Source organism: Barbatula barbatula (genome assembly GCF_947034865.1).
Source record: "Barbatula barbatula genome assembly, chromosome: 14".
Taxonomy (NCBI): domain Eukaryota; kingdom Metazoa; phylum Chordata; class Actinopteri; order Cypriniformes; family Nemacheilidae; genus Barbatula; species Barbatula barbatula.
Window position 1 is genome coordinate 15,896,303 of NC_136777.1, and position 16,304 is coordinate 15,912,606.

Sequence of the window (16,304 nt, forward strand, 5' to 3'; positions counted from 1 at the left end):
AACACTCTATTAGAGCCTTCAGTTGAGATCAGCACAGATTATAAACACTATACCAAGATGTTAATAGCACATGCTGGTGTATGTAAGCGTTTTTCGGCAGACTCCTACATTTGCTTTCAGATTTTGAAAACAAAGTTTAATAAAAATAATGAAATGCACAAAAGTGTTTATAACTTTTGAACACTAGCACTTGCTTTACTCTGATTGCTCTTCTTATGTTAAAACTATAATTTCACTTTGGTAAAACGACATTCTACAACTTCTACTTGTTTTTAAAAGCCAAAATATATAAATCAATTTATGTATGTGACTATCTGACTGACTGACTATAATTCTAACAAGAAATGTGATGATACATATATATATTTTGAGTATAATTCATTTATAAGATTTATAAGAAGTTGTTAATTTTTTTAACATTTCAAAATTATAGGCAAAAATGTTTGTGCAAGTCTGAGCTGGTGTTGGCGCCTTAGCGTTAGATTTAGAGACTTCCTATATGCCCTAGTAACAGTTCAGACCTTCTTTCCTGTTGCTCAGTGGTTAGGGCATGGCGATAAAACCACCAATGTCATTGGTTTGATCCCAGGGATTGCACAAACTTACAAATGTATTGTATAATTCTGTGCCAAATTTCACATCCTTTCTATGTATGTTTTTATGAATGAGGCACGAATGATACTTGTGCTACAACTGAGGTGGTTTAAAAACGAGATGAACATCAGTCTTTAAACATGTGAATGTCGACCATCTTTCATCAAACTAACACAAAAAGAGCTGTATAAAGGACGTGGCGATTTGACACGTCTTCACTACAAAATTTTGTGTTTGTGTGTGTGTGTGTGTGTGGGTCTGTCTTCTGTGTTTTCATCTTATTTGTTTTTATTATATTGACTATAAGCAAAACATATAAGGTTATACGTGTCTTGTACAGCTGCTTTATAACGATGAGAATTGTAAAAAGCCCTGTATAAATAAAGTTGACTTGACTTAAGTATTAAGTACAAATGAAGTATTAATGATATTTAAAATAAAATTAGTGACCTGCTGTACAACCGTATCTATCACAGGATTAGTATTATCTGTATTTGTTTAATCAAATTTTATTCTGTTTTAGTGTTATTAATATGCACCAAGGGTCTGAGAGTACCATTAAAGCAGACTTTGACTTAACATACTGGTTTCAGTACTTAACACTGATTGGCTAATTGCGGCTTAATAATATTGCTGACCATGAGGAAATGTCTAGTTTGAGATGAGTTGTGTCCATAAAACCAACACAAATCTTCTAGACCTAGAAAATACACTACACATTTTTAGACGGCTGTTAATGTGTGAAAACAGTGGATGTTGTGTGTTGTTCAAACCTTCACTCATCTTATTCTCTTGTGTTCTGCAGGGTGTTATGGGATCCTGCTGCTTTCTTGCCTTATATTGGAGCTGATCAGGCGAACTGTGAGTCAGGCACAGAGGACCAAACTGGTATTAACAGGGCACAGGTAGGTTTCATATACAGTATGTGCGTGCAGAGGTGATTGTGTTTTTGTTCTTGTATCACAGTATGTGTCTCATGTGTACTGTATTTACATGCAGTAAATGCAGAACACCGATGTTAAGCTTTGATCGACCCTAGGGATGGGGGTTATGGATTTGAAACTACGTTAACAATGACGATAGAAAAATTGAATCATTCACAACAGTTTTTGGCTACATACAGTATGAAACAGTATTGCATGGTGTTGATTTATAAAGAGCAAGTCCTCAGGTGCCTTATTTTGAAAATGCAAAACACAGAAACAGGCAACATCATAGCATCATTTTTGCACCCTTGAAAGGCACTGTTGAAGGGGACGCACACAAAGTGTCGTCTCAGATAAAGAGAAAATGCCATATTTTTATAATTCAGTTTGCCAAGTGGGATCCGATCTCCTTTCAGAATTTCGACTTCTAAGTAACTATGGCGCATGTGCGATTCGTCCAAAGTTTGAAATGCAGAAGCTGTAGATTACCTACTAATACTAAATAATTATTGCACAAACTTCAAAAGACATTCAAAGTAATCCTGATGATATATTATGTTGCTTGTATCTGCTCTTTGCGCTTTCAATGACCTCATATCTCGAGATGTTTTTTTTGTCCTGGATGTACACGTGAGCAGCAAACACCTTCGGCGTGAAAGCACAACGGGCGCTTGCTGCTCACAGGATTCTCCCCTCATGCATTCAGTATGAAGATACTAAACAATGCGGTCAAAGCATGTGCACATAAATTTGAACAAGTGTTTGAAAATAACTTGTTGTGAAAACCAAATGTTGTGACATAAATATAACACTAAACATCTACTGCACCAACCTGCGCTAGAGCTCCCCTCCGCTGCACTTTCGCTTTGCACATGAGCTGTGAATCAGTCTCGCACAGGAATATGTCATCTACGCGTTATCGTTATCGTCACAGACGACCAATTCCTATCATGGGGAGAATTTTGCTTGTATATTGTAAACGATAAGAAATCACTCATCCCTAATTGGCCGATGTGTCTTATGGCAGATTAGTTTTTGTGTGTACACCATAATGGCGGTGGTGAAGCGTGCTCGTTGGCCTGCTGACCCTGAAGCAGCTAAAAGGGGCAACTTCGTGGTGGGCTGCACTACTGATGGAGCACCTATCTACAGAAACCCTTGTGCTGAGCCCCTGTGTCCCCTGCTACCTAACCTTCTGGCCCTTATCAGGTACATATGATTGTTAAATATTAGGCATGTCATCTAGTTTTTCTTTAGTTTAAGATCTATAATCAGCTAATGTTTCCTTTTATTATAGATGCATTTTTTTGTTTCAGGACCCTGAGCAGTTTGTTCTTGCCAGAGAACCTTGCTCGGCTCAGCAAGACCTTCACTAACGTCTATGACATCATGGATGTGGAGAAGAATTTTGTTTTAGGTGGGTTGCTTATAGATTTAGTCTGTTCTGTTCTTTGAGGGTGGTCAGGTTCTCCTTTTTGTTTGCTAAAAATGAATATGTCCAACAGGAGTTGTTCAGCCAGTGTTAGATGCCTACGATACCCCAGTGTATAGAAGTGTTGTTGAACGCATGCAGGGCTTCTTCTCCTCCCTCTACGATAGCTGGTTAGAGCTTTTTCCATTTTCTGCTTACTTTTTGTAAAATGTCCTCACACAAGTGTTGATCATATGACATCTACGCTTGTCTGTTAGTCTTTTCTTGTTTTTTGTCTAGCACATCTTACTAATGAATGAACGAATGAATGTTTTTCTTCAAGTTACCAGATCCTTGGCAATGCAGGTTCATGCTTGGAACAAGATTTTTATGCTATAGAGGGTTTGGCGGAACAGATTGTTGGCTCTGCCTTTGCACATCTCGACAGCATTCCAGACCATCGGCTTCGCTCCTTACTCCATATCCTTTTCATAACATTGAAATGAAATGCCGTAATATCCATCATCTCGTACTCCGCTTGGAAAATGTAAGTGATATTAATAGCGTCATTAGAACTGGATTCCTGTGGCAGGTGAAGCGTTATGGACGGGGCACAGTAGGATCAAATTGATGTTGTTTGCCTTAATGAAATGTCTTCACGTTTATTTGTGAAGCAGTTGGTCATATCCTGTCCTCACGAGTACTATGACAGCCTTCTCTGTTTGCTGTTGGGCCCTTTGTTTCGTCATCTACTGCAGGTAAATGTGATCACACACACATGAGAACACCTGCATATACTTTTCCTCTGTTTACTCTTGAACAGGGAATCATTCTCAGAAGGTTTTTGCTATGTTAAAACACACCATGCGTCATGAACTTTGTGAACAGGATGCCAACCAAGATTTAAGAATGCGTGTGTCATGTAAATATGCATTCACATTGTCATGCTTGCTGTTCAAATGCTGGCTTAGTGTAAATAAAATCATTTGCATTTGTAGTTATAAACGGGGCGCTATAACATCTTTCTAGTTATGTTGGTGTGCATGTTCCTTTCATATTCCAACATTAAATTTGTTGTGAAAAATGAATTTATTCATGTTTAATACATTGTTTAAAGAATGGAGGAAAAGTATGTATAAATTAATGTCATCCACTGTTCCTTTTGGTTTGGGCTCTTTTCTTAAAGTATCGATTTAGGCACTCTTTAGTCACCATTAGTATCCATCTAGCACCAGTATCATTAAAAGCCCAAACATGCATTTGACTTACATTGAACCATGATGTTCAGGACCGGATGGGATCTGTATTTTTGCGCGGATTCAAGGAAAAATCTGCTTATTTATGCAGGTTAGGGAGTTAAAAAATATGAAATGTAAATGTATTCACTTCATTTATTGCAATGCAGAACAATTGTCTATTGAAAACACGGCTGTATGTTAACTTTTTTCACGTTGCACTAGTGCTGCAGAGGCTCAACGTTTCTTAGCACAGGCCAAACAGTTGTAGCACAAGTATAAAAGGCCTGTTTTCATTATTGAAAAAAACACAAATGCAGATCATCACATGAATAGATGGTATGCATGGATGTCAGTTTCCCACATGAACACACCAGAACACGCCCCCTTGAGTCCCGGGACACGCCCCCTTGAGTGGAAAAACTATGAAAAATGTCTGCCTTTAATAGGAGAATCAAAGAATCCGGGACTGAAACACATAATGATTTGCTGAAATTAAAAGCGGTTGGACTTATGATCAGTTGACAGTGATCCTAGCGACTTAAAAGAGAACCAGGTTTCCTTTGACACTGAAATGTGTTAGCAGCTGTTTTTCCACTCAAGGGGGCGTGCAGCCCTGACCGATACAAATCTTTTAAAAATACATTTGACCATAAAAATACTGTATAATATGGTATTTTCTACAGTTTATAAATTTATTACAAGTTAATCATTTTATCATCTGGTTCAAATTTAGCTGACTTTTATTTTGGCGGGTTGTCGCAAAGACGCTTGAGCTTCCGCGTGTTTAACAGTGAAATGCTCATAAAATAAACTTAGAACAACTCTGTGGATGACGTTCATGTGTTCATGTCCTGATATAGCGTGTGCGACTCATTCACTCAATGGAGCAGTCTGCACTTGAATCAATCTCGCAGCACTTTAATGTCATACACAGCGCTGCATCAAGTTAAACACACCTATTGCTTAACACATGAATTAGCTTGTTCAGGTGTGTTTTATCAAAATTGGGGCTAAACTCGATAGGAAAATGGATCTCACGGACCAGAGTTATGAACCACTGCTTTAGTATTTGTCATAGTAGTAAACCATGTAGGAAGTGAAATTTCTAGATAATGTAGTGTTTCTGAGCCGTACTATAGTCAATATTAAAGTGTTCACTATAGGTTATGAATTTACTGCAAGAATACTACAGTTTACTCAAACTGAATTCTGGAGATGAAGTTCAAATCGCTTCACAAATCTTGTGTGCAAAGTAATTTAGTGTGACACCATTTTGTTTCCATTTAAGCATTTTTATAAGCTGTTAATGTTATTGTGTCTTATTTTATTTTAAAATAGAGACTAAGCGTTCGGTGGCCACTTGTCAACCAACGGACCAGTAGTTTGGGGTAAGTTATTTCAGTTTTGTATGATAAGTCTCATTATATGAATGGAATGGTTCCTAGTGATGGAAATGCACTGACACTTATTTATTCCTTTCACTTTTCTGGGCATCTGCTTTGGCATGATGGAGCTGTCGGAGTTTAGCTGAGAACAAGTGCTTTATGTTAAATAGTTTCTCAAAGAAACTGATATATGACATCATGGTGTCTATAAGCTCATCCAGCTTCAAAAACACTCCATTCATGTCCTATAGATGGAAAGATCCTGCTCTGCTTCAGTGATCCATCTTTTTGCAGCTCTTAAAACAGTTTAAGCTGATTTAAGTTTAAGCGATCTTAGGACAGAGTGACACTCCTCCTTTAGTCTGTTGTAGTAGTGGAACAGTATATTTCAGTCTCTGGTGGGGTTGTAATGTGTTCTTTATATTTGTTCAATATGTTTTGCTATATTTTGTGAGGAGGGTGCAGGTGTATGTGCCCTCCAGATGCTTGCGCTCCAGTAGTCATTGGCGTCTTGTGGTGTCATCCCAAAAACACGCACCTTTCTCGGGACTGTTCCGCACTGGTGGAATGACCTGCCCGTCTCCAAGATCAGCTGAATCTTAAGGGCCGATTCACCGCCTTTGGGAAAACGCGAGCTGCTTTCTCTTGTCTCATAACCGGGGCCACATGGAATCTGCAGACTGTCTTGTTAATTCCATGCAGAATAGTCTGATATAAACACAAGCAAACAAGTCATTGAACAGAAGGCGATTCTGGTGTTCACATTTATAATAAGTTATTATTATTTATTATCGAATAGCGAGGACACAACAGCAACAAGCATCTTCTGTTTCATCTGCCATGTACAGCCTTCTTGATATTCTCCTAATACTGAGGAATAATTGTGGAAGGTAGTAGGGCGGCTAGGTTATGACAAATATTGAGATCCTGATTATTGGCCAAAATAATCTTGATTTATGATTTTTAACTCATTAACCTTTAAAAGTAACATTTTTGAATCGTGAAATATCGTACTACGAAGTATTGTTACACCCCCAGTGTTGAACGTTGTTAGCCCTTATTTGTGCTATTAATTTCATAGGATTGTGTAAAGTTTATTCTGGTGAACATTACACAGAACTCAGAAAAGTGTTAGAATAACTTGACCTTAGTCGCAAGTATCCCATTTTAGCAACCTTAATTCCTACATTCAACCATGAGTCATTGACATTAAAGAGCCAAATTAAACAATGACAAAAAATACAATTGTATCACATTTTAGTCATGGTGAGTGATTTTGCATATACGTCAAACACAGTGTTCTTGTACAGTGTTCCTTTCCCGACTCATGTACCCATTCTCTCATATACTCATTTTCTGTCTCTCTACACCAGTGGTTCTCAACTGTGGCCCACAAGATCCGTTTTTCTGCTGAGTTTAACCCCAACTCTGATAAAACACACCGATTTAAGCAGTCTGAAATGCAAGATTCTAAACCTTTATCCTGTTAGTCTCCTCCGCCACAGACCAATTTTTTCTTCACCTAAATGAAGTCAATTGTATAAAAAAACATTAACACACAAACATTCTATAATTGTACTGCAGAAATGATCAGTAGTTTATATCTACATTAGTTTTTACATTACCATATTAATGTAACTCGAACAAAGTTCTTCAAGACTAAAGTCAGTTTCACATTTAGTTGGATTATGTTTTTGAACCGTTAGTTTGGTTTCCAGCGCTTCAGTACATAGCGGCACTTTCGTCTGTGAACGGACTGCAAATCAGCCAAAAGAACCGAACTCTGATGTTTACCGAACCAAAAGTGCATGAGTGAAACCACCCTTAATTTAAGAAATGTTTTGTTTTAGTTTAGGCTGTAACTTTACATGAAATGTCATCATATAGCCTACTGTTTATCATAGAACTACAATGAATGCAAATGACGCTTTTAAGATGAAGCATTAGAAATACTAAAGAAGCATTAACATGAAAGAAAAGAAAAATAATCGCCAGTACTGTTAGTTTAGTGCAGTTGTTGAACAAAGGTGATCTGATACATACTTTTCATTATAGCATTAAATCAATTTGGGTGGTTGGCTAAAATATTTGTTTGCACATTATGTAGCTTCAATTATAAAGTCAACCTGGGTCATATTGTAATATAATTCTGTAGGTTACCTCTTTTTGGGATATTTACCCTTTTCTGTTAACAACTATTGTCAACTATATTGTTTGATGGATAATTGCATAAACATTTTATAAAAACAGATGTTCGATTAAACAAATGTTCTATTTTAATTTGTGTGATTTAATTAGACAGTGAAAGGGATAATCCACCCAAAAATACTTCCTTACCCCATTTCAAGGCAGCGCCCAAACAGTCTTAATACTATTATGATGATGGAGTCAATGTGGATTCAAACATTTAAACATCACATCTTTATAAATCATTTGTCTCATCAGCGGTCAAGTGGAGGATGATACTTATGAAGAGAACCAGGTGACTCGAGAAATGGTGGAGGAACAGATGTTGCGGTTGCTTACACGAGAGGTCATGGACCTTCTAAGTAAGTATTTCTCCTCATGCAAGTTTATTAGATAGAAATGTAAGTGAAATTGTTACTAGGGTCAGGGGAAACTTGATTCATAGATGTATAGTGTTTTGAACATTGATGAGAATCTCAAAATCCATTTGAAACGTTAGGTAATAATAGTAAGCAGCAAGGGAAAAGTCAAACGCAGAAGCACATGGACAGTTTAGTGACCTTGCACTTTAGAATAGTTTGATTTGAGTTTAGTTGTTGTTTCTCTTGTGCAATGAACAACAATTGATCTGTATTTGAATACTACGTTATATATTTAGCTCTCTTATTTTATTTATTAATGACGACCTCCAAAAAAATCTAAGTTCGCTCAACCCCTAGCACATAGTTTGTTACCCAGTTGGGTGTGCTGGGTGCGCTGCCTTTGACAAATATAGTAATACTGCAACTGCTTAACGGAGCTCTACATGATTTTGTCAGGGGATGAGACACCAGGGTATCTGCAGGTCGGGGATAGCACATGCCCAAAACTTTTCAATTGGTTGTGAAAGGTGCCTGTTCCACATAAGCTTAAATGCTATTGGCCTACATCCAAGCCACCTTTTCATTGTTGCTGTTTGATATCAAAGTTTTTAAATATGAAAAAAAGAAATTGTGGTTAATTTGAAAGAAAATAGATACTTCGAGCGAAAACTCTAAATACATCGATAACCAAATACACCTAAAATTGGCCGCTGGCTCCAATATCACTTTAGAGGTTTATAAACACATTAGATTTGATTTGTGTCATAATGGGCAATTGTTGGTCTGATGAATCTTATTTGTTCCTTGACTAATCATTTTGACTAAGGTTAGCTAGATGTGTTTATTACTTAAACGTACTCTTGAGCGCTGCCGGTTGTGTTGTGTTTAATTGTAAATGTAAAATGAAGGGAAATGGGATCACAAGTATTGGAGTTGAACTATTGGGAAACAACTGACACTCAAGGAAAAGCTGCCGAGTGTCACAATCAAAAGCCAATTACGATTATTGAAGTCTCATAAACACTAGTGCAGTTTAAGTGTTCATTTAGTGTTAAAAATAATTTGCTTTGATGTCGTAGCAATAGCAAGAAAGCAGCTGACTTTGAGTAATTTCTGCCGTTTAAATACAACTATGATTTAAGATGGTATGTTTTTCTATTTCGCTGCAAGTAATGTTACATGTAAACAAAAACATGTAGAAAAGACGGAAATACTCCTAAAACATTACAGCTCTTACTCCTCTAGAAGCAGTTGTCGTTAAGATACCTTCTGTAAATGAGCAAAACACAGACTTATCTGAGACAATTTGATTTAGTTTTTTAGGGCTTATGTTCACAATCACAAGTTTGCAAGCTTTGCAGTACACGTCTTACCACGACCTTCTTCCCGTTTAAACTAAATTACGTTTCTGTGTGGTTAACCTGCGTCAGACAACACAAGTTTCTCCTCCATCATTGCAGTCTCTGGACGTTTCAAGCAACTGTAAAGTTCCGTCACCACATCGGAAGGCGCGCCTCTCCTTTCATTCGATTGGCCAATGGGAGAAAAGAAGCATGACGTCAAGAGTTTTTCTGCATAAGCAGCGTGCAAAACGCTCCGTTAACTGAAAACAATTCAAGAGGCGCGTCTAACAGCCAAAGAGTTCTGTATGATCAGGCCCTTATTGGGCACTTACTTGCATCGAAATACAGTGTGACAGTTCAGGGACTACAAGCTAAAGTGACAACACGCTACGAGATGACATCACAAAGACGCTAATTAGTACATCGAGAATCAATTCTGAATTGAATCCTAAATGACCAACCGATACCCACCCTTAACTGTTACCCTGTTTCACCAGGTGTGACTTGTATTGTAAGACGGTTTCCAGACTCGTTTGGGAAAAAAGAGGAAGAAGAGGGTGAGTTCCAGTTCATTATCATTAATAGTAAATTGATTGTCCTTCTAGATCTTCAGGGTGTGTATATGTATATGTTTGGGTAACACTTTATCATAGGGACCAATTCTCTCTATTAACAAGTTGCTTATAAGCATGCATATTATTACAATATTATACATATTCTGCATTTCCATATTCTACATCCATAATCCTACCTAAACCTAACAACCACCTTACTAACTATTAATAATCACCAAATTAAGAGTTTATTGAGGCAAACGTTGTAGTTAAGGGTTTGATACCTTAAAATAAAAAGTGACCCGAGTTTGTATAAAAGCGTGTACCTTAACCATAGAGGTGATGAAAAGCAAGGTTACCGACATTCATTTTTCCCAGTTTGACCTGTTGAGTACAATGCTTTTAAGACATGTTACTGTCTGGTTAGGACATGAAGAGATGATGTTAATGGATTCCTCTCATGGTATTCAAATGAATGCTGCTCAGGCATCAGATGAGCTCTCGGAATTGGGAAAGAAACTTCTTCAGTGTGAGGTGAGGTTTAATATAACATTATGTGCAGATAAGTATTAACATTGTGGATGTAATTAAACCTTCATAATGTGTTATTTTCTCTATATGTAATAGTATTGAGCTCATAATGCAATTCATATTTCTCCAGCTCGAAGGTGACTTTGTTAGATGGATATCAGATTATATTTTTATTTATAAATCTTTTAATAATCTAGCACCTTCATATCTGAGCGAACTTCTTAATTGTTTTAGCATTATTATTATTAGCAACAGCCAGAGTATTTTGGCCGTCGAGTCTCTTGGGCCAAAGCAGGCCAGCTGGGGCTTGAGGAGTGGTTCAGTTCAAAGGCGGTGTATTATCGGAGTCATCACCGATGTAAACTTAATACATAAAGGAATACTTCTTTAATTTTTAAGCTAATAGGCTTTAAATAACCTATGGTTTGTAATCAATTTCTCTAAGGATTCATTCAAAAAAGAAAATTCTCTCATTTCCTCACCCTGACGTTGTTCCAAACCTGTATAAATGTGTTTGTTTGGTTGTAAGAATATGAGCGACTGCGATTTCTCAGGCACCATTGACTCCCACAGTAGAATTTGTATTTTTGTAGAACAAGAATCAAATATTTCACCATTTTATTAGAGTTGCAGTCTTCAGCCCAAACAAATAACTGCAGTGATTAGCTAGTTTTTTTTAGTTCTCCAATATTAAACCATTCCTTTCCTCAAAATCTCTAGAGATGGCAATCCAGCCATTGTTTCATCTCGCTTGTACTACTGTAACTCCCTCTCTTCTGTCACCCGCCTCCAATTAGTGCAAAACGCTGCCTCAAAATAACTTACCAGGTTGCCTGATCCCTTTAGGCTTCAGTTCAGAATACTTCACGTGTACGAATCACTGAATAATTTGGCATTATCACTTCTTTACTTCTATAATCCCACAATAAATGCCAGATCTGAAGTCCGGTGAACAGAGACCTCAAGCAGGGGGATAGGGGATAAAGCCAAATTTCAGTTTCATCTCAGCTTCAAAAGGCTCTACACAACAACAGTCGATGAATAATGGTGTTTTGACCGATTAGTCATTTTCCAAGAAAACAAGAGAAAGGATATACTTTACATAAATATATGGCTAGCACTGTCAACAATGTGAGTTCATTGTTCTGCACTGGGGTCTCCAATGTAGCCAAAGTATGTGAGCAGGTCAGTGAAGTCCCTTAAGAATAAGAAATACTTTTGCAAACATAATTTAAATAAAAAATATACTATTATTTTTGTGCCCAAATGTATTGAAAGGTAATAACTATAGTGTAAAGGTTGTTTCTGTGCTGATATTGCCTTATGAACGGTTATTTTATTGCAAGTTGCCACAGTATGTGCATAATATAATAAAGGTGTCATATAAAACATATAACGTTATGAAGAAAATATGACATTATAAATGTAATACTTGTCAAATGAATCATTATGTGCAGTTATTACATTATTAATTGTTACATGTGGCTTCTGTTTGTTTGCTAAAGTTTTCCTGTTTTTCTCCTTTTAGGATATTTATATGACTCTCCTGACTATTTCTTTTAACTCCCTGTCCTGGAGAGACACTATGAACTGCCAAAGAACTGCTAGTATGCTCTGCTGGCCTTTGCTCAAACAGGTGCCAATATTCATTCATTTCTCCATTGAAATGTGATAGTTTTCCTAATGAAATAAAAGGTAACAATATGAATAGGCAAACTTTTCCTGTCGCTATGGACTCAACATGAACTAATTGAATTTCTGAACAGGTTGTTGATGGTAACCTGCTACCAGAAGCGGTGACCTGGCTTTACACCAGTGTACTAAAAGGACTGCAGATGCACGGGCAGCATGAAGGATGCAACGCTGCTCTAACTCAACTGGCGTGGCTCATCTACGAGACTCTGGTACGTCAGGCCACATGTGACCACATACACACACACACACACTATATCAGTTCACACAACAGCTTTCACAGCAGATGTTAAATCATGGATGGAATCGATGACTAATGAGGAACAGTGTGATTTAAACGCTATTCTCCACCAAAGTTGTAAGAATTATCATGAGCTTTGATTACAATAAGAAGTAGTATATTCTACACCACCCTTTGCAAGGGAATCAAATATCAGCCCAAATTGGGAATCATTTAATATGCTGTATTATACTTATCTGGATCAAATTCATGACCTAGCATTCAATCAGCATGATTAGGGACTCCGGATTATGAGCATGAACTACAAACAGGACTTTATTACCTAGACTAGACACACGCTAACATACACACAGATACAGTTTAGAATTGGAAGAAGGTCGAAGTTAAATCAGAGAGAAGAACAGAACATGGATTTAAGGCAGTATTTGATATTCAGAAGATCAATAGACTTAACAAACTGATGTTTTGTTCAAAGGATTAATGGGGCTCTATGCATCCATTAATGAGACCAAGTATGATACTTGCATGTCTTGCCCATCAAAAGAAAGAAAGTGTTGAGGCTCCAGTTGATCTTGGCAGGATGTGATCAGAGAGAACCAGTTTATGCAGAGGGTCTGTATCTGGAAAGACAAGGCCGCAGCCTGGTACAAACTTAGGGGTCCGGGTGAAGGGAAAAGAAAGCACAGCACAGTGGAAGAGATGGTGGTCTCTTTTAAACTGTAAGGATGTCACATCCTACAGATGTGACTGACCCAATCAGAAGATGGCACCTTTGGGGGGGAAGTTAATTTTCTTTGTCTTCCAGCATTTGTTTTGCATGTGGAAGCTGATTGGATGTTCAGTAAGAACTTCTAAGAGTTTAATAAATCTAATATGAAAACCAAAACACAACAAACATTTACTGCAAATGTAATAATTCCAGTTATGTTACTCATTTAACCAAGATGATAGACAAATGCAGCTCATAAACATGATCTACCCAAAGTAGTTTGAATGAATGTGTATAAGGAAATCACAGACATATTCACGAGAACATCAATACATGGTAAGGTTATACAGTCCATCATTCACAGCGCTTTTTTTCATGTTACAGCCTTATTCCAAAATGGATTCAATTCATTATTTTCCTCAAAATTCTACAAACAATATCCCATAATGACAACGTGAAAGAAGTTTGTTTGAAGTCTTTGCAAATGTATAAAAACTAAAAAAAGCACATGTGCATAAGTATTCACAGCCTTTGCTCAAAAAGACTTGAGGCTGTAATTGGTGTCAACAAAGTATTGAGTATGATGCTACAAAGCTTGTCACACATATTTTTGTGCCATTCGTCTTTGCAAGATCTCTCAAGCTCCATCAGGTTAGATGGGGAGCATCGGTGCACAGCCATTTTCAGATCTCTCCAGAGATGTTCAATCAAGTCTGGGCTCTGGCTGGGCCACTCAAGGACATTAACAGAGTTGTCCTGTAGCCACTCCTTTGTTATCTTGGCTGTGTGCTTAGGGTCATTGTCCTGTTGGAAGATGAACCTTTGCTCCAGTCTGAGATCCAGAGCAGGTTTTCATCGAGGATGTCTCTGCACATTGCTGCATTCATCTTTCCCTCGATCCTGACTAGTCTCCCAGTTCCTGCCGCTGAAAAACATCCAGCGGGCGGCCAGCCTTTGGAACCATCAGGACTCTTCCTAACTTCTATTTACGGATGATGGAGGCCACTGTGCTCATTGGGACCTTCAATGCTGCCGAAATGTTACTGTACCCTTCCCCAGATCTCTCTCTGTCTCTCTCTGTGTCTCTCTCTCTGTGTCTCTCTCTCTGTGTCTCTCTCTCTCTGTGTCTCTCTCTCTCTGTGTCTCTCTCTCTCTGTGTCTCTCTCTCTCTGTGTCTCTCTCTCTCTGTGTCTCTCTCTCTCTGTGTCTCTCTCTCTCTGTGTCTCTCTCTCTCTGTGTCTCTCTCTCTCTGTGTCTCTCTCTCTCTGTGTCTCTCTCTCTCTGTGTCTCTCTCTCTCTGTGTCTCTCTCTCTCTGTGTCTCTCTCTCTCTGTGTCTCTCTCTCTCTGGGTCTCTCTCTCTCTGGGTCTCTCTCTCTCTGGGTCTCTCTCTCTCTGGGTCTCTCTCTCTCTGGGTCTCTCTCTCTCTGGGTCTCTCTCTCTCTGGGTCTCTCTCTCTCTGGGTCTCTCTCTCTCTGGGTCTCTCTCTCTCTGGGTCTCTCTCTCTCTGGGTCTCTCTCTCTCTGGGTCTCTCTCTCTCTGGGTCTCTCTCTCTGGGTCTCTCTCTCTGGGTCTCTCTCTCTGGGTCTCTCTCTCTGGGTCTCAGCACAAACAAATGGCTTGCCTCCGTCTGCCCGATGGAAGGGTCTCCACTAACATTGCAGAAATGCGTCGGCATGCAGTGGACTTTTACTCCTGTTTATATACTGCAGAGCATTGTGACTTGGACTGTGCCGAACAATTATTCCAAGGACTTCCTAAATTGGACTCTGATTCTAAGACTGCCTTGGACTCTTTTTTAACGTTTGAGGAACTTTCATCTGCCGCCACACAGCTCAGCTCGGGGCGTTCCCCTGGTATTGATGGGTTGACATCAGAGTTCTATAAACACTTTTGGGACCTTCTTGGTGTCGATCTCTATGAGGTTTTTTGTGAATGTTACAAAGATGGATTTTTGCCTGTCACGTGTCGCCGTGCTGTTCTCTCTTTGCTTCCTAAAAAGGGAGATCTGTCTTTGTTGAAGAACTGGAGGCCTGTTGCCTTATTGACCACGGAATACAAGATCCTGTCAAAATGTCTTGCCAATAGGTTAAAGAAACACGTACACACAATAGTGCATAAAGATCAGACTTATTGCATACCAAATAGGTCAATAATGGATAATTTGTTTTTAGTACGAGATATTTTAGATATTTGTAAAACTTTTAATTTAGGAGTTGGTTTAGTCGCCCTAGATCAGGAAAAGGCTTTTGATCGGGTAGATCACAGTTATTTATTCAATTTACTTAAAGTTTTTGGGTTTGGGGAAGTTTTTTTTAAATTGGATACAAGTCCTTTATGCTGGGGCTTCATTTATGGTGAAAGTTGGGGGCGGTTTGAGTAAACCAATCTCTGTCCAAAGAGGAATACGGCAAGGTTGTCTGGTTTGTTGTACAGTATTGCTATTGAACCTCTACTTTTTAATTTAAGAAAGACTTTACGTGGGTTTTCAATACCAAATGTGATTCAGAATACAAATGTCTCTATAACTGCTTATGCTGATGATGTAACTGTGTTGGTTAGCGGTGGGCAAGAATTTACTGCTCTGTCTGAAGTCCTTAATTTATATGAGAAGGCTTCATCAGCAAAGGTAAACTGGGGCAAAAGTGAGGCTTTTTGGGCAGGTCAAGATCCTCTACATTGTTTGCCATCACTGCCAGGAAAGCTTAATTGGGGCAAAGCAGGGTTAAAAATATTAGGAGTTCATTTTGGCTCAAATGACTTTCAGAAGTTAAATTGGGAGGGTGTTATGGAGAAAGTATGCACCCGATTGTCTCGCTGGACATGGTTGCTACCCAAACTATCCTACAGGGGGAGAGTCTTGATTGCCAATAACTTGGTGGCTTCCACATTGTGGCACAGATTTAATGTGTTACAACCACCAGTTGGACTAGTGCAAGAAGTTCAAAGAACGTTGGTCAATTTTTTCTGGTCCGGACAACATTGGGTGCGTTCCTCTGTACTGTCTCTTCCGACACAAGAAGGAGGCCACAGTTTGGTGGATGTCCAGGCCAGGCTAATGACATTTCATTTACAAGCTGCCCAGAGACTATTATACAACAATGATAGTGCTTGGTTTGACACCGCAGTGGTA

The 16,304-nt window shown here is 38.5% G+C and overlaps 1 protein-coding gene across 1 annotated transcript in view; it reads left to right on the forward strand.

Annotated features, from left to right (window-relative positions):
* The window catches only part of xpo5 (exportin 5), a 35,591-nt gene that overhangs the window by 11,367 nt on the left and 7,920 nt on the right, over window positions 1–16,304 (forward strand). Inside the window, exons 20-31 of the mRNA XM_079472739.1 lie at window positions 1,400–1,499; window positions 2,548–2,729; window positions 2,837–2,937; window positions 3,026–3,122; window positions 3,275–3,411; window positions 3,592–3,689; window positions 5,508–5,557; window positions 8,000–8,103; window positions 9,944–10,003; window positions 10,428–10,534; window positions 12,060–12,167; window positions 12,298–12,435. Of these exons, the coding sequence (XP_079328865.1) occupies window positions 1,400–1,499; window positions 2,548–2,729; window positions 2,837–2,937; window positions 3,026–3,122; window positions 3,275–3,411; window positions 3,592–3,689; window positions 5,508–5,557; window positions 8,000–8,103; window positions 9,944–10,003; window positions 10,428–10,534; window positions 12,060–12,167; window positions 12,298–12,435 (1,282 nt within the window). The remainder of the gene's footprint in view (window positions 1–1,399; window positions 1,500–2,547; window positions 2,730–2,836; window positions 2,938–3,025; window positions 3,123–3,274; window positions 3,412–3,591; window positions 3,690–5,507; window positions 5,558–7,999; window positions 8,104–9,943; window positions 10,004–10,427; window positions 10,535–12,059; window positions 12,168–12,297; window positions 12,436–16,304) is intronic.